This window comes from Exophiala dermatitidis (genome assembly GCF_000230625.1).
Source record: "Exophiala dermatitidis NIH/UT8656 unplaced genomic scaffold supercont1.1, whole genome shotgun sequence".
Lineage (NCBI taxonomy): Eukaryota > Fungi > Ascomycota > Eurotiomycetes > Chaetothyriales > Herpotrichiellaceae > Exophiala > Exophiala dermatitidis.
Window position 1 is genome coordinate 3380238 of NW_008751646.1, and position 17911 is coordinate 3398148.

General features: G+C 52.7%; 4 protein-coding genes across 4 annotated transcripts; 3 read left to right on the forward strand and 1 right to left on the reverse strand.

Annotated features, from left to right (window-relative positions):
* Window positions 1-436: 436 nt before the first annotated feature.
* On the forward strand, window positions 437-1195 carry HMPREF1120_01205 (uncharacterized protein; the record flags this gene model as incomplete). Its single annotated transcript, XM_009155217.1, has 1 exon — window positions 437-1195. One exon carries the CDS (start codon window positions 437-439, stop codon window positions 1193-1195), a length of 759 nt encoding a protein of 252 aa, XP_009153465.1.
* A 1806-nt stretch (window positions 1196-3001) lies between these two features.
* HMPREF1120_01206 (uncharacterized protein) lies at window positions 3002-6030 on the reverse strand (the record flags this gene model as incomplete). The annotated part of the gene is made up of 2 exons (XM_009155218.1): window positions 3002-5184; window positions 5235-6030. 2 exons carry the CDS (start codon window positions 6028-6030, stop codon window positions 3002-3004), a joined length of 2979 nt encoding a protein of 992 aa, XP_009153466.1.
* Window positions 6031-12858: 6828 nt separating this feature from the next.
* HMPREF1120_01207 (deoxyribodipyrimidine photo-lyase) lies at window positions 12859-14484 on the forward strand (the record flags this gene model as incomplete). The annotated part of the gene is made up of 1 exon (XM_009155219.1): window positions 12859-14484. One exon carries the CDS (start codon window positions 12859-12861, stop codon window positions 14482-14484), a length of 1626 nt encoding a protein of 541 aa, XP_009153467.1.
* A 941-nt stretch (window positions 14485-15425) lies between these two features.
* On the forward strand, window positions 15426-17319 carry HMPREF1120_01208 (uncharacterized protein; the record flags this gene model as incomplete). The annotated part of the gene is made up of 2 exons (XM_009155220.1): window positions 15426-16680; window positions 16817-17319. The coding sequence occupies 2 exons, from the start codon at window positions 15426-15428 to the stop codon at window positions 17317-17319; spliced, it is 1758 nt and encodes a 585-aa protein (XP_009153468.1).
* Window positions 17320-17911: the final 592 nt, after the last annotated feature.

The following is a 17911-nucleotide window of genomic DNA, read 5'->3' on the forward strand; positions in this document are numbered from 1 at the left end:
AATCTCACTGGCATTTCATCTGCAGTGCGACTGCCATGCAAGCACTTAACGCGTGTGTACTGCCCGTGTGAGAGTCCAACGCGCCCGAACTTGAACGCTACGCGTCGGTAAAGTTGCCCCTTTTCAACACTGGTTAGAATGCCACTACTAGTACCATCCTCCAATAATCTACTACCGGCACGAATTGGCAAGAAGAGCCCAGACTTGGAGGCTCGTATTCGGGTCCGACCACAGCTACCCAAGACCAGGCTGTCTTGTCCGAAACTTGTCGAAGCTCGAGAGAAGCCTGCTTCACAGGAACAGCATGTAAGTTTGTGCCGAAATACAAAGATTGGTCAATAATACCCTACAATCCTCCCACCGATCTTCCTTGTTCCCCTGCACATAACTAGGTAAGGTCGTATACACGCCCCTTTCTGTACACCGGCAGTCAGGAATGGCACACAATCTCGTCCTCACGGCCCTCGTCGTGGCCGGTAGCTCTGGGATCCTGTATACAATCTCTCTGCACCAAAGTCTCTCACACAGGATCAAACATTCTTCGGGCCTCGGACTACCGAACCTCGAGGTGGAGAAAGAGAAGGGCGACGACGACGACGAGGCGACCGCCATCGATTCCCTGCCGGCCGAATTGGCCGAAGAGCCGTCTGCATTCCACATCATCCACGACATTGCATGGAAAAGTGTGCCGACAGCAAAGCTTCCAACAGCACTGGCCGACCACCCGGAGCAGTTGTTGAACCGGTATCTGCGGAGAAACATGGCATGCTTTGCCAGGACTCCTCAAGCACTCCTAATGCGACTCCTCGTGTGGACAAAGTCTACCACGTCGAACTCCGAGCTGGCCAAGGCCGGACAAACATTCGATGTCGCGCACATCCAGAACCTGGACTTTGTCCCGGGAGACGTGGTGTGTGGCATTTACCGTGTGCAGGCCCGGACGGCGGCCAGGGTTGAATTTGCCATGGTGCCTCTGCCGATCAAAGGAATGCCCCCTATCGACGGCAGGCTGGTGACCGGCGTTCAAAGAAGAACAGATAAGGACACGCTGTTCCTTACGCAAACGGTGCAGTGGAAGCGGCGGGATGTGGAGGCCGTGTTGCCTCTAGAAAGGAAGCCTGTCAGATGGCTGCATGAGCTGGTCAGCTGGTGGTTGTTGGAGACGGGGATTCAATGGTTATTGCAATGCAATTGAATATTCCTATTGGGGAATTCGTCGTGGGCGTCTCGAAAAAAGGGTTTGCAATATTGCCGTCCAAAGCCAAGAGCAAAAGAAAGGAAGGGGAAAAAGGCACGGAAAGCATGGAATCGGACAACCGCGTCATCTGATGGACGAATCATTACGAAAATGGCAGCTATATCTAGCCTTAAGGTCGACTCTCGAGGGGTTGTCGGCCGCCGCCTTGGAGTATGACATTTGTCGTCCTTGAGTATCTAATGCCATGGAGATCGCCATTTGTGCACAAGAACCGCGGCATCTGAGTCGGCGGAGTCCTGCATCACATTAGACAGCAGCACAAAATAATAAGAGATAGAGATAGAGGTGGAGGTGGAGGACAGGTGCCAGGTCCACATCCGCAAATGCTCAAGGGAGCGGAACATGCTATCTACATAGTAAACTTCGTTGCCACAAGTCTATATAAGGACATACGGGTCTCAAAACGGGTCCAGAATTCGGAAACTGACATATCCGTCTACCAGGCCATCCCTTGTCTGTCGTAGAACGATAGTATAGCTCTATTACCGCCCCATGGGTCCCGTGGCGATAGCGGTGGTGGTGTGGGTATGTCTCCTCTTAATACCTTGCTAGGCCCAGGCTATACGTGCCTGACCTTGGTGCCACTATAGTCCTGTGGCTAGATTAAGATGGAAGACTAAGGTCTGGTGGAGATCCGGGGTACTCACTTGACTTTCCTGTATCGGGACCATATAACCAACCTCCCTTGCACCTAGGTGCCTTGCTACGTACTACCTTACTCGCCGCCCCTTCTATTCACTGCGTGGATACTGGACGGTAGGTATACTGGGAAGGCTTCAGTTCTGCTTTTTGTTAGGTTGAAAAGGTGGCAGATATGCCTCATTGTGTTGCGTTTTGCCTCTATCTATGTGCTCTGGAAAACTGACCAACGCTTTTTTTGATGTGATATTTTTTCCTGTTTTTCTCTGTTTTTCTCCCGACTGAGGCTTCTTCGCCGAGGCGTTCGTTTGTGCCTGATCCAGCATCAATGTCTTCTTGGGGCCCGACCCCTGTGTCAAGGCCTCCAGGACATTTCCTTTTACTCTTTCGACAACAACGAACCCACAACCAGGCAGGTTGCTGGTGAAGTACTCCATTTCAGAACCAACCCCTCCACCGGCAAATGCTCAAACCGTAGTAAGCTCGATGCTTCCACCGTGGTAAGCAGGTTTGGTCCCTTGCAAAACATAACGCCGTGTATCAATGCCGAATGCAGGTGCGAAAAAGCAAACAATGCCAGCCATGGGGCATGACTTTGTCGAAAAATATCGACCCTTTTCAAACAAGACCGTAACTCCGAAGCAAAATTAATCCCAACATCCCTCCCGCCGTCAAGGTCAAAGCCGCCCGAGGTCTTGTCTTTCTCATCTCCACAAGGACTCATTGCCCGGAACATTAAAATGCCGACAACAAAGGACATTGGCCCGGTCAAGTCCCATGATTCAAGAATGATACACCCGAGTCTCCTCGCATAAAAATGCCAAAAAGTCGCGCCACCCATGCAATAAAAGTAAAGTCCGGACTGACTGTTTGCTGCCAAATGATCGCAGTCACCACCTCGATCATCATTCCAAGCAGTCACAGCCTCGATCCTGTCTATATGCAATGCTTTTCGGTTGTGGGATAGTTGCAGGAACGCCGCCCAGAATTGTCTCATGTCTTCAATAGTGATTGCATGCCTGAAAGCACACCCTGCGGAACATCAAGTGGCGCTCCGACTTTTTTCCATCGCCTGCTGTCGTAAATTCCCCCTCATTTGGCTCGTTACGATTGAATGGCGACGGTTGATTCGTCCGAGACCGTGTGTAACGGCCGAAAGAGCCTTCTCATGTCAAGCTCAAGCTCTGCAGAAGCATATCCATCGTCTATGAAGGCTACGCTCCCAGGCTCCTCGCCCCGTCTCGCGGAGTCGGTGCTGCTCCATTCCCGCGCCTTTTTGAGTCCATAAAGAACTTGGCGGAGTCGCTCGTCGGCAGGCAGCTGCCAGTCATGCATTCGGTCGGGTTGCATAAAGGCACGGGCAAGCCAATAGAAAAGCACACCATCACGGCAGAAACCGAGCCGCTTCGGAACTGAGTGAAACCCGTCGCCTGGTGGATATTGAAGGGCGAAGTCCTCGTCCCAGGCCTGTTTCCATCGCGTAAGTGCGAGGTCGACGGATTGGTACATACTGTCTGTCTGGTTGAAAGCGGGTGTGGTGCCTGATTGATAGTTCGACGATCGCTGACGTTGAACTTGCCAGATTTCCACATGAAGCGCATGAATCAAAATAAACTTCGAGTAGACATTGGTAGTGCGTGGCTGCATGAGTACCGACGTGCTATGTAAAGCACTCATTGCATGGTGCATTTCTAGTTGCTTGAGTCTGAGTGAGCCGCTGGTATTGATCCTCGACTGCGCACTCGGGCCTCGTAGGCCCAGTGCCTGAGCGCAGGTCTCGGCGTCCGGGGCTTCCCACGCCGCATCATCGCAGGGGAGAGGGAGCTTGATCTCGGCGGAATGAAACTGGGGCGCCATGTTGAAGTAGATACACATTGCTGCATCCCACAGATAAACCATGAACATGAGACGAGATCGCTTTTCTTGAGCCACCCATGAGCGCCATTCCCACAAAGAAGGATCGGCCTCCTCACCCGGTTGAAGACTGTGAAGATAACTGTAGGTGTGGGGGTCGTCTGGACCCGCTAGAGTCAACATATTGAACTGTCGGGCCAGGTACAGCACCCGGCGACTTTCCGCGCGTGCAAGGGCTCGTTCCTCTGGGCCTCCGTGCCAGACAAACAAGCTCTGCAGAATTTGTAGTGCAAGAAGCTCTTCGAACTCCACCCCTGACGGTGAAAAGTGCGTCGGTGCAGACCCTAACTCCAGAGCCTTGAGAATCTGCGAATGTCGTTCAATGCCTTGTTTCACTAGCTGCATGAGAGCTCGAACCTGGCTCTGGGAGACGCGGTCAGAGTAGACCGCCCCACTACAAATCATCACCAGAATGAGGCCATCATAAGCGGTCAAGAAGTCGAAAGTTGGCAGATGGAGCCAAGGGAAGTGACCCTGGTAGTTTGGGAAGAGCTCGAGAAAATGCTGGACGGCTTCGACCGTTAGGCAGGATGATATGTTGGGATTATTTTGTTGCTCTTGGAGCGATTCCTGTATTCCACCGGGGAAAACAAACGTTAATAGTGAGTTCACCTTGGCTTGGAACAAGTCTTGCTGAGATGCATGCAGATTCCAGAGAGGGGGTCCAAGCGTACCATCAGCTCCAAGGCTCGTAGAGGGAATGTAGTAACCATTCGATCCACCTTCATGAGTATCAAAATCTTTCTTCACGTCATTCTGAGATTGGTCATATCCTCCAAACATGGGGTTCATGTACTGTTCGTTGCCGCCAGGCTGGAACATGTGATTCCACTCATCCCCCATGTGGTGAGGCTGGGGCATGACATTGCGCTTGTCGTCCCCCCCGCTGGGCTGCATGCCATAGTGGTCGGAAGGAGTCGAGGTCGAATGATACATCATTTGACTGTTCCTCGGGTTATGCATCGACCACGAGCTGTTGCCGGTAGGATCCATGGGCCCCGGGCCGGAACCTGGTTGCATCGACTGGGCTTGACGTTGCATATCTGCCTGGCCATTGGACTGGATGGCATAGCCCATTCCAGGGGCTGGAGCACTGGTTGCTGGCGCAGATGTGCTGCTCATAGGCGCCGAGGTGTACGGAGGATTGGGCATTACTCCACTGGACGGCGTGTTCGCGCTCGCTGGCGACGCGGTGGCAGCTTTCGCAGCCGCCTGCTGGTTCTTCTTGATGTGCGCAGCGGGGTTGGACAAATGACTCGCACCAGTAGGATTGCCACGTCTAACCGAGCATTTTTGGAAGTGACGCTTCAGGATATCACTCCTGGAGAACGTATCATTGCACAGAACACACATGTACGGTCGGTCACCGGTGTCTGCGTTCAAGATCAGCGTACGATAACAAAGGAGGGGAGATTAGACCTACGTCTCAACATGTGGCGCTTCAAATGTTTGGCATGCAGGTAAGTTTTGGTACAATTTGGGCATGGAAATTTGCCATCAGCGTCCTTCTGGGGGACCGCGCTCTTGGGGGATCCATTGACCCCGTTGGGCATGACAGGTGGCCGACCAGGTGCGCTGGGCAAAATGCCTCTTCTGCCTTGGGATCCCACCACGTGTGTTCTTGTAGGGTCTCGGCCAACATCGGCCGCCATGCTGGGTATCGACTCAGCGCCAGACCATGCCTGTTGACGATTGTCAGGCTGGCCGTAAGCGGGAGCAAGGGCATCGAGGCTGGGGCGAGGAGGTGCAGGAGCGAGAGGCTGAGGGTATGTCTGGCGCGCCGGCTGTTGTCCTTGATAGCCCTGGTGAGGCGGCTGCTGTTGTTGCTGCTGCTGTTGTTGCTGTTGCGCCTGTTGTGCCTGCTGCTGCTGTTGCTGCTGCTGCTGGCTCTGCGGCTGGGGAAGCAAGGAAGACGGAGGCAGACCGGCCATGTTGCCTTGTGGGTTCATGTGCGAATTGTATCGATTGTCCGGTGCCGGAGAGGCAACCGGCGCCGTGTTGGGGGCAGAAGTGTATCGCGGCAAGTCATTGCGGTACTGCTGCTGCATGTAACTTTGGTTCGCCGGGGGCAACTGAGAGTAGTTGATGGGCGGGAGGTGAGTGTTGTTCTGGTACGGAGGCATGGCATACGCCGAGGCCATGTTGTTTGGATTGTATGTATTTTGAGGCGTCCCAACGTTGGACGACGTCGTCCGCGACAGCGATTGTCTAGGGTCCATTACCGAGATGGAAGATTCAAGTGGAGTCAAAGGACTCAATCGACCATTGAGCTATGGGGAGAAGTCGAAGTGATTAAGGATGAGGACGACACTGCGGATGGATACTCGAGTATCGACAAGAAGCGGGTCGATAGTAGTGGTGGTGGTTGGTGTTGTCAGTAAAGACAGGACAGGTTGAAAATTTTCGGAGCGATGATAGTGAAGCAGCGAGCACTGCCTGCAAGGTACGCAAAAGACGCAGCTGCGAAAAGGGTCTGGCGGAGTATCTGCGCGTTCTGGTAGCGAACTGGTCCTTCACTGTGTGTAGGCTGACACGCGACAAGGCGGATGCTCAGGTCAAGTCAGGCTTCCCAGGCAGGGGAGGGTTATGGTCGCGTCGTTGAAAGTGGAGGGGGAAGGGCGCGGTGTTGGTATGGTGTGCACCACGCAAAGAAGGATGGATTGCAGTCGAGTATAGATGAGGGTCGCTGGGGCCCTCGATCTGTCTTGTCGGGTAGGATGGCTGACTCGCAGGAGAGGATGGATGGATGGAGGGCTGCTTTGCTGGGTCTGGCGCGGCGGGCGTGGGAGGAAGGTGGGAAGGTTTTGTCTTGGGTTGGGATGGGGGTGGATGGTGGATGAATTTAGGTCTTATCAGGAATTGTGCTGCCGCAGCCGCCGGTGGATATCCTGGAACGGGTACCGAGAACGAGCTTCGGCGACGCCAAGGGATTTTTCCGAAACGCGGTCCTCGCAGTAGACGATGATGTGAGGCAGAAGCAGGTGGAAAGACAAAGGCCTCTGGCACAGTAGTGAGGTGTGTACAATTTTGCCGTAGGCAGGACGCGGTAGGAATGAATAATGGCTTGAGTTTGAGCCAGACACGAGATTTGATGTGTGCCGCCGGTCAGGTGAAGAAAAAAAATGTGAGAGATTATTTCGGGGAGGTGAGAGCGAGCGCGGACGAAAAATTATGCAGCGCAGAGAATCGGTGGCACTCCCGAAGGCACACTGGCACACTCAGCTCAGGCTACTACTTCCACGACTAGCACCACTACTACCACCATTACCACTGCACCACTGCACTACCATCATCACTGCTACTACCGCGGCTACTACTGACTGGCTCGCATACTGTGCAGACACGGAAAGAGCCAGGACCAGGTACTCTTCTTCCGGAAGAAGGCCACGGTTATCCGAGCGAACTCAGCTCCTTAGGAGGCCGGGATGAGGGCTGCTGAGGCACACTCGGATGGCGACAATGACGCTGCTGCTGGAATGAGGGCGGTTTAGGCGCGACACTCTGGCCCGACAAGGCAAGAAATCCTATTCATCAAACTCAGCAGCTCATCAATAATCGATTGATTGATTGATTTCCGCCATCAAATCAGTGCAGCTACGTAGCAGCAACAGGATCAGTAGCAGCCGTAGCGTTCAGTAGTAGCATGTTAGTGTCAGTGCGCAGCCGCCGTTGTGACGGTGGGAACCCACTCCTTCTGCTGGATTGCCAGTGCTGTCAGTGCTGTCAGTGCTGCCAGTGCCTCCAGGCATCCCTGCCATCCCTGCCATCCCTGCCACCCTCGGCCTCGTTGGACCAACTTGAACGCTACCGCCCCCTGTCCCATCTTGCCCGACCACTGCATCTTACTCGTCCAATTGATCTGATTCATCATCCTCCTTCGCCGCTCCACACCTTGTCGATCGGGAACAGCACCCAACGCGGCGTCTTGGTGGCGTCCTGGAGGGTGTCACAGGTCCGCTGGTGGGCCACTCGTTGGTGTGGATGACACGTACCATGCCACCCAACCGTGCCCTTCGTTACGCAAACACCGACGCTTGCTGGGTTGTGCCTCACCCGCTTGATTCCAAAGCTAACCTAACATACGATTTCCTCTGTTATTGTGTGGATTACCGCGCCTGAAGCTTCTGGGAGAGATCTTAAGCAGTGTGGGCTTGCGATACACGGGTCCAGGAACAAGGAGCATCACTCAGCTTATTACTTTCGCAAGACTTCTGGGCCAGCAATAATATACCTAACTAAGGTACTTGTCTAGTACTACATTTTCCAGGTAGTCGAGGAGGCGGCCCGACCAGCTATACCCTGCGCCGGAAAATACTGCCTTCACCAGCATAAATTTTACCATGTATCTCCGCCAGTGTCCCTCGTCCGGACGAATGATTTCCTTCCGGATTTGATGAGACAATTAGTATTGAATTGAATAAATTGGCTCCTCGGCCGTAGTACCTTTGGTAAGAGAAACAGAAGATGATCCAAGTGATTGGCTTGATTTGTGTTGTCTACAATGTTGTTATGTCCAAGTGAAAATTTCTGCAACAATAACACGGCATCCTGAGTAATAATGGCATCTCGATGTATGATCGTGGTAGGGTTCGCATCGGTGACGACGAATCAGCCACCGCAGCCTTCTCGGAATTTGGGGCTCAGTGTCAGCCTCGACTCGGGATCTCGACGGTTATTTCTCGAGTCAGGTGCAGCCCGCGGGAAGCCACCGCTGGCAATTAACTGAATGTGGACACTGGGCCGCGAACTGGTTATGCCCCTTGGCAGAAGCGAGCAGACACGATGAAAACGCGACTGGAACACAACACATGCTTACCTTATCTTAAACCATCTCTCCCTACTGTACGGTGCGGGTAAAATCCTCGAGACTGCACAGTGCACTGCACTGCACCATCGTACCTGAGGCACAATAGTAGTACTACGTGAAGGCGGCAGCGATGGCCAAGATAGGTAACTGGAACAGTCCAGCTACAATCCCGGTTGTGCTGTATCTCTCACAGGCTGCATTGCAGGGAGAGAGCCTGGTTCAAGGTTTGGGTTGACACCGACACTCCCTGAACGACGTTGTACTACTATTACTAGTAGCAGGGCGTCCTATGGGCGTCTGAGACACGCGCCACGCGGCACTCTGGACTCTGACTGGGAGAACTTGGGAGCACTCGCTGTGCAAACGACTGGCTGTGGTGTCCTCACCACCTCTATTCCACCAGTAGTAGTTGCAGTACTGTAGTAGGAGTTGTTGCGGCCACACTCTATACTGCAGCCACCAAAAGAAGGGCATTTCTATTGTTCTACAGTACATTACCTTGTTGTACAACCGCGAGGTTCAGTTTCTTTGCCCGGTCTCGCCCGTCCTGCTAGTAGGTGTAAACCAGCTCATTCCAACTCAAAATGCTCCTTTCTCCACTCGTCTTCGAGTAACTTGAATTTGTCGACCCTCGTGTCACGTCTGCCACAGGATGGAGAAAGTTGCAGTCGAAGATCCCTCTGAAGAAATGATCAGCCATTTTGATCGCCACTACTCTCCAAGCGAGACTTGGCTAAACATCAACCCGGCTTGCAAAAAAAAATTAAGGTTCAAGCCTCTCATATTCTCTGTCGAATTATCACGCAAACTCCCTGGTTTGACCCAGCTTGGACTGTTTCAGCATCTGGCTCGCAACAATGCACCGAGGCCTGGGCGCGAGACAATCAATATTCAATTGTCCTGATATTGGGCTAGTTGAACGTTATATGCAAGGGTTTCAGTTGTGCACAGCCCTCCAGGCTCTGCTCAGTGCTACCTTACCTTATGCAGCAGTCCTTGTTCAGCACTGCAGACCGCTGACTCGGAAGTTCTCGGCATGTCAGACTCAACTGATCGTCGTCATCCATCCTCACCATCTCGACGGCAAGTGTGCAAGATTTGCGGTGAGATCTGTGCATCTCACGGCGTGGACGAGCACGGTTGATCAGTCTCGTCAGATGGTCTTGCCACGCCCAGTAGTGAGATTGGACAGTGCTTACTTTTTTACAATTCTTTCGTTCTCTAGTTGCAAGGAGGCCAGTAAAAGGGCAAAGGATCTAGGCAGGTACAGTACCACGTATCCTGGAACTGTGTCTTCCATGTCTGTGCTCTGGGTGTATCAGTCGTGGTGGTCAGCTGCTGTCCGCGTAAACGAAACAACCTGTGACGATCGTTCATCCCTCTGTCTGGCCATCTAAAATTCATCGAACTTCAAGACAGGGGTTGTCGTATCCAGCACACCATTCGGAACTTACCGACTGAGTGCTGCGACCATCATTACTCGTATTGAACACGACTTGCTAGCATTAGGAGCTCTTAGATTAGTGAGCTTCGAACGCAGAAATTCCCGGGCTGCTGTTGAGCCGAGCACACACGCAACGGCAGATTACAGTGACTATAGATACGCTGTACAACATTGTATCCTACTATTACAGTAGTCGTTCAGGCAAAGCAACACCACCTTTTCAGCCTTTGTCCACAACGTATAGAAAGGGCCACGGAGGCCTTAGTGAGCCATGATGCCGGGCTCTTTTCGGTGTGACCATATCCACCAGGCGTTCCAAAGCTCCGCTATCCACGTGTTGGAGGCGCACACAGCTACGAAGCCCTTGTAACTGTTGGCTGCCAGACCCGCCATGACGTGGCACAGTACCAATACGAGGCAAGGCGAGGCGATTTTGGTAACGCGAAAGTAGCCGAACCGATATGGATGCTACTTCGGACAGTGCCACAGCTGAATAAAAGGTCCGAAGCCTTGGGCCACAAGAAACTGTTCGAGTCAAAGGCCTAACTACGGTCTGAGGGCAATACAACTGTGCGCCCTTTGGTGTATGCCAGAAAAGGCTGGTTGAATGTCAGATTACAACTGTACAATCGCAGAATAATGTCAACTGCAACTGTGTTACATCCACAATTGTTATATTCTACCTAAGCACAACCGCTTCTCGACCACGTCGGCCACTTATGACTGCTACTACTAGTATGGTACTAGCCATGATTCCCCCCAATCTACATCTGACCCCTGCCCTGATATCATGCCAATGGTGCCTAGACGAAGGTGGCAGCTTCAAACAGAACACTGCACCGGCAACATGCAGGAGCCAATCTATCAAATCAAACCTTAATCCAGCGCCATTTGGTATGCAGACGGCCGGGTTGGTCTGAAGCGGTATGCCGCCGCGACTTCAAGGCAGTTGTGGAGCTGGACTCGGAATTGTGATCTCTTTCTGACGGCTGCCGCGGTCACCGGCCGGTCGAGGGCCGGCAAATGCCAATAAGGAATCTCGTCCGCCAACCAGTATGAGAGCGAGATTCGAATTGCCCAGGCTAACTTGTCACTAACATGTGAATTGACCTGCACCGTCGGTCCTCAAATCTCCGAGGTCTGGTCTATACCACGAACGAGCAATGGATTGCAATGGAACAATCACACGGCGCGGTCGTTTTTTCCGCGGTGTGTTAGTCCGGCATCTTCTGTGCTTCTGGGCAGAGTTAGCGGGTAGTTGTCAACCCTCACCTCGATCTTGAGTTGAAAAGTGGGCACAAAATCCCGTAACCGAGACCGGCTCCTCCCTGCAAAAAGGGACTATGGCCTTGGAAGTTCCCACAATGACCCCCCGATACGGAACGTTCGAAAGGCTCATCCGACGTCTCGGGGAACTCCCCTTCCAGGGGCAGGGTTGTAGAAGCCCCGAAATAGTGGTCTCAGTTGGGTGCCACTTCCCGCTCGTGGTTGGACCCCTCAACTTCTTCAACCCAGTTTTCTTTCTAGAAGCTCGTTTCTCTTTCATCGCTTACACTGGTACATCGAGGCATCTCCCAATAGTGCGACCTTGGACCCTCCCCGTTGCATGGCCAATCCACAGTTATGTCTACTATTCGAATCAATATTGTATCCCTTGTCTCGGGTCTCTGCTTCGTCGTCGACCTACTGTAGAATGGGACCCGGGCCAGGAACATCTGCCGACACGACCCTCTGGACTCGGTGGTGCTCTTTCTACCTACCGACAAGTCCAGTACTGCACGAGGGTTAGTTCTGCCAGAGATCAAATCTGACATTGGCATCAGCGGGGCAGGAGGTCCCTCCCTAATAATTGACAGTGCAATATGAAATGATAGTATCCTGCAGGTATATACAGTATGTGTCTGTCGCAGGGCACGACCATTTGGCTGACATTATTTATATTGCATACCTGCGTAGTTCGGCAAGTCGTGGTTTTCTGAACCTCGAACAAATTCGATCATGTCGATTCAAAGAATGTCCTGTAACACTCTTTCCCTAGGAAAATAAAAAATATTTGAAATATAATTCAGCAGGATTTTGCGCACAAGTACGCCCAGATTTGGCATTTCCATACACTACTGGAGGATTGGATCAAGGACAGGCGAATGCATTTACCGGTACAAAACAACACCATAGCCACGATGGCAATAAAATATTCACTATGATGATGAAGGAGTTGGGTTCACTGCTTAGGTGTTCAGCTCTCCCTTCACCTTGTAATGTGTTCTGAGGGAAACACAACTCATGTAAGGAAAGAACCAGATTAATTCTTGAGGATTTTTGCCAACATTAGGTATTACTGTCCCTATACTGTATCCAAAACGATTCCCGCCGTGACTGCAGGGATAGCAGGTTATCGCATCAGGCTCAACTCAGCCTTGGCAAGAGGACTTCCAGTTTCTGCTTATATGCTACGTCATGACTTTGCAGCAACTTTGAACCCCGTAAACCCACCACCGTCCACCTGGAGATAGATTCAGATCCCAGACCCATTCCTGCTGAACGAGATGCTAGCTCCGATCCTGAAGGCCCCGATCGACGTGCCGCATGGATGATAATGCAATGTTGATCCACGGCACATGTATGTGGCTTACCAGAATAGCTGGCTTCTGGCCATGCTCCACCCCTAAGGTATTGTAAATACATGCCCGGGGCATTATCCAAACCCATTTAGCAAGAAGCTGCCCTCCTTTGTACTTTGCATGTCCACGCCATCCATGTGAAGAGAAAGCGAGTGGAAGACACCAAATGGAAAGCATGCCCAAAAGGAAAGAACCAGAACATCCAGAGCTTCGGCGTCCAAGCACGAAACGAGCCAAAGAGATTGATGCAAATACCCCTTATGATCAGCTCACGCCCCTTCTGGTGTCACAACAACCGCCCAAGGGTGTCGGTCTTGTCTTGCATTGGTTTCGGAGCAAAGATCTTCGAATCTACGACAACCGAGCCTTGAATGCGGCATCCGCGTTTGCCAAAGAGTCTAATGCGCCCTTGCTTTGTGTTTATCTGCACTGTCCTGGGGAACTTAGAAGACATGGCACTTCACCGGCCAGGATGGACTTTGTCTGCGAAAATCTGCAGCTCATGAAGTCCGAGTTGAACAGCCTGCATATTCCGTTGGTCTTTCTTGAGGCCACCAGGCGTCTCGACCAGGTGCCAACCATCGTTCAGTTCATCCGTGAGAACGGTATTTCGCACGTTTTTGCCAATTTCGAGTATGAAATCGACGAGCTTCGCCGTGACATCAAGTTCCTGCAGGAAGCCAAAAACGCAGACTCCGGCCATGGTGGATTTCATGTCTCTCTCCATCACGACCAGACGGTTATGGAACCGGGCACGATGCTCACGAGCAGTGGTACCCCGATGAAAATATTCACTCCTTACCACAAAGCCTGGTTAGCCGAGGTGAAAGCCAACCCAAGTTTGCTGCATACTGTACCGCCTCCTGCTAGAAATGCACCTAAGGCCAAGAAAGCTCTGCTGTCTTTTTTCGGCAGCCCCGTCCCCAGGCCCCCTGAAGAGAAACAATTCTCAAGCGAAGCAGAACGATCGAGCATCCGGGCACTTTGGCCAGCAGGCCATGACGCCGCCGTACAGCGGCTGAACGAATTTCTCTCCGATAAGCTCGCCGACTATGCAGCTACACGGTCCAACCCGGCAAAAGACTCAACGTCACGGCTCTCGGCATATCTGAGCTCGGGGGTAATTTCTGTACGAGAAGTGCTGACGGCTGTTCGCAAGCATAATTCTGGCTCAGCCGATTTTTCGTCGCACGGTGCCGACGCTGGATTATCTGGGTGGGTGCGTGAGCTCGTGTTCCGCGAGCTATATCGGCAAACAACGCTGACCACGCCACACACGGCAATGAACCTGCCGCAAAATCTCAAATTTGAATTCGTGCAATGGGAGGATGACGAAGAGGGATACGATCGATGGGAGAAGGGGACGCTTGGGGTGCCTTTTGTCGACGCCGGGATGCGCCAAATCAAGGCTGAGGCGTACATGCATAACCGTTTGCGCATGAATGTGTCGTCCTACCTCTATTGTAACCTCTTGATCGACTATCGGCGTGGCGAGCGTTACTTTGCTGAAACTCTCATCGATTGGGACCTCAACAACAACACCCAGGGATGGGAGCCTGGTTATACCGTGTTCAATCCAGTTAGCCAGGCCGAGAAGAATGATCCTGAAGGCGAGTATATCCGCAAATGGATACCGGAGCTGAGGAGTGTCAAGGGCAAGGCGATTTTTGATCCGTACAATCGCTTGGAGAGAGCCGACTTTGAGAAGCTCGGGTACCCAAAGCCTTATGTCAATTGGCATGAGACGAAACAGCGAGCCATTGAAAGGTTCAAGAGCAGCATGAGGGATGTTGAGCCTTGAAATATCTGATGGACTCTGGGGCCTACTCAATTTCGTCGCAGTCTTCTTTTGTTGAGCAGCTTCAGCACCATATGACTGACTGTCAGCATGGCTTGCTCATATGAAGATTGAGCGGCAGCCTCCCTTCAGGCACTTCTCTTTATCTCTCTCTCGCGGAGGCCACTGACAATATCGACGGCCAAGGCCCTTTGCGGTAATACTCGGCCGACTCCAGGACCCACCGAGGTCAATTCCTGTATTTGTCCACCTCAAACTTACCACGGAAAGACCCAGCCTTGTCACGGTACAAGTGGCCGACCTTATCTAGTCAGTCATGACAATGGCGATAGTGGTCTACGACACGGATTTCAAGGAGTCGATGGTCTGAACTGGGCCGCCACCAGGAAGGTATACTCGGTGTCCACGGCTCCCTTCTGGAGAGTGCCTCGGACAGTCAGGGGTACAGCCAGAAGCAGGAAGAGCGCCCCCCATTATAACAAGCATGTCTCATGAATGAAGAAGACGCCCAACAGGGGTCCGTCGCCCACGTGGGGAGGCCGAATAGGATGTACGCATACCATGGGGAGTTCCATGTTGTGCCGGTGGATGTCTGAATGACGATAGCCAGTTGTGATGACAGGAGTCTGTTGTGAACGTCGCATAAGGTGGTGGTCTTTGTTCCTCTATATCTTTCTTGTTCCCCCTTGGTTCTCCCTCTTCTTCCCTCCTCTCTTCGCCGCAGGGTGCACCAGCTCCCACCGCCGGCCGCGACCTGAGTCACTGGTCGTTAAGTCTGAACTGCGCAGGCACTAACTGTAGCGCTCGCGTGACCGCCAACCGCCAAGGTTCTGTTGTCTTCTTTGCCTATGTCATCTAGCCAAGGCCAAATTGCCTGGCCAAGATGCATGCGCGCGACATTTCCTCTTCTATTCAACTTGAAGTTGTTGACACCGCGCTTCGCCATGTCTTCAAACTCAGTTTCATCTCAACCCCAACCTTCACAACAACCAGGTCTCCCTGTTCTTTCTTCCTTTTCCTCTTCGTCCCCTGCTCAACTGCGCGAACTGCAAAGCCTCAAGATCGAGGCAGAGAACCTCCGCGCCAACCAAGCGCACCTCGAGCGGGAGCTCGAGACCATTCGCCTCCAAATCGCCGCCAAGGACAGCGCGATCCTGGCCAAGATGAAGGAACTTGAAGAACAAGCCTCCCGTGACGAGATCACTGAGCGCCAGTCTGCCTTCAAGGCGACTGTGCTCGACAATGTTGCCCTCATCGAGGCACTTCGACGCAAGTGTCACGAAAACGCCAACTTGAAGACGGCGCTCGACAACATTGTCATGAATCGAGCTACATTCGATGACAACAGCCAGTTCGGGGCGGCCTTGTTGACCGAGCTCTCTGGTGACGTGTTGCCCTTCCTTCACGAGGTTGCCGCTCGTGTCCTGGAAGCCGACAATGTCAACACCAACGTACTGGACCCCGAGATCACAGCACCTGTTGTCGACATCGATTCTGCAAGTGAAGTTGATGACCAGGCTGATCGTTCCTTCACACCACCAAGACGCTCGCCCAGCATCAAGTCCGAGTCAAGCTCTACTCAAGCTTTTCCAAGCATCCCCCAGGACGCGGAACAGGAACCTTACCTCAACACCACTGAAACAATGTCACCAACATCCTCATATCCTGAGCCACCAGTTGCACAAGGTCAAGGCCAAGCTTCATTTGAACCTTATACTCTACTTCAAGATCAGCTTCTGCCTCAAACTCTGGTTCAAACTCCACCACTAGTTCAGACACCATCTCTTGTTCAAACTCCACCTCTGCTTCAGACACGAACGCAAACTCCTGTCGCCAATCTCAATCCTGTTGCTAGGCGCGTCACTCCTGCCCCTGGCTTCGGCCAAGCTGCGAGTCCAGAACCACGAACCATGTATGCAAGCCAAACTCGCTTCTCGCTCAAGCCAAACCCACCAATGAGGCCAGCGGCGAGTTCCCCAGAGCCTAACCAAGCAGGCATTTCGCGTCTGCAGCGGGACTTCCCTGGTCTTCTTGACTCCCTGCGCATGAGCGAACAGGCGCAACCCAGCCCTCCGCCTTCGAAGAGACGCGCTCGCGACTCCGTGGACACCGACATGAGCGGCAATAGATCCTCGACTCCAGGAGGCAGCGGCGGGGTCAAACCACCGGCCAAGAAACAGAAGCTCGACAAAGAACCAGGTAAGCTTTTCACACTCGACACTCGACACCTCGACCCTCTTATTGCATTACTTTTCACTGTTGTTTCACGATTGCTGGAAACCCGAGAACCTCTTTTTTTGGGACAAACTTCCTAACCTATGCACGTGTCACATAGCATACATGCCTACTTTCGGAATATTCATGAAGCAGCTTGAGACGGAGCATCGACAGGGCAACAGCATTGAAGAGATGATCACTTGCTCGCGGTGTGAACAGATCAAACCCAAGTGCCGCATCCTAAACTGCCTGCACCTGTACTGCCACAAATGTGTCTTAGCGCTGCGGGCCGACGCCGAGAAAGGCAACCCTGTCACGGGCTTTCGAGCCTTCTGCGTCAAACAGGGCTGCAACGTCGAAGTCAGCGGCAAGACATCGGTCGTCGAACCAGAGGCCATGGCGTTCTTGAAATGGTACAATGAGCAACCTGCCAATCTGACCGCCACAGTGGCGCAGAAGCATGTCTTGGAGACAGCTCTCGAGGACTTTCCCGAAGACGATGAAATCGAGCGCAAGTTGGACCATGTCAACGCCAAGGTCGACCAGTTGAACGCCACCGGTCAGCCAGACAAGTTGTGCGATCTGGTGCATTGTGTCAAGTTGGCCAGAAAGCCTTATTGATTGCAATGGTCATGGGTGATAAGGTCGTCCGCTTTTGTGAATGTTGGGTGCTGAACTGGAACGAAGATGGCATTATTGCAGTGCCAGTGGTTGAGACCTTGAAGTGGTGCATCTGATACACGAAACGAGCAGCAGCACCATGCAGTGGGAAATGCTGCCACTGCATGACAGAAGGGAAGTACCGTTTCAGGCACTGCAGACAGCAGCACTCAGCTAGCGTAAGCACCACCAATGTATGATGAATTAACAATCAATGGCCTTCAAGTTGAGGGTATGACACACGCATGCGATCAACCTCTTGCCCACCTGCGCTCAAGTGGTGCTTCGGGCCAGCTGGAGAAAGGAAGGCCTCAAGAGGCACTGATCCATAAATTGTAACGTGCTTTTCTTTTTCTTTTCTTCTCTTCTCTTCTCCCTCTCTCCCTCCCTGCCTCTCTGCCTCCCTCTTTTTGTGCCTTGCTTGCTGGCCGCAGGCGACAAGGTAGCACGCTAGATAGCTAGCCACTGAGGACTGCATACACGCACACTGACGGCTCCCATGGCCAAGCAAGGCCCAGGCACGGACCATTTGGCACTGGAACAGGGCTTCATG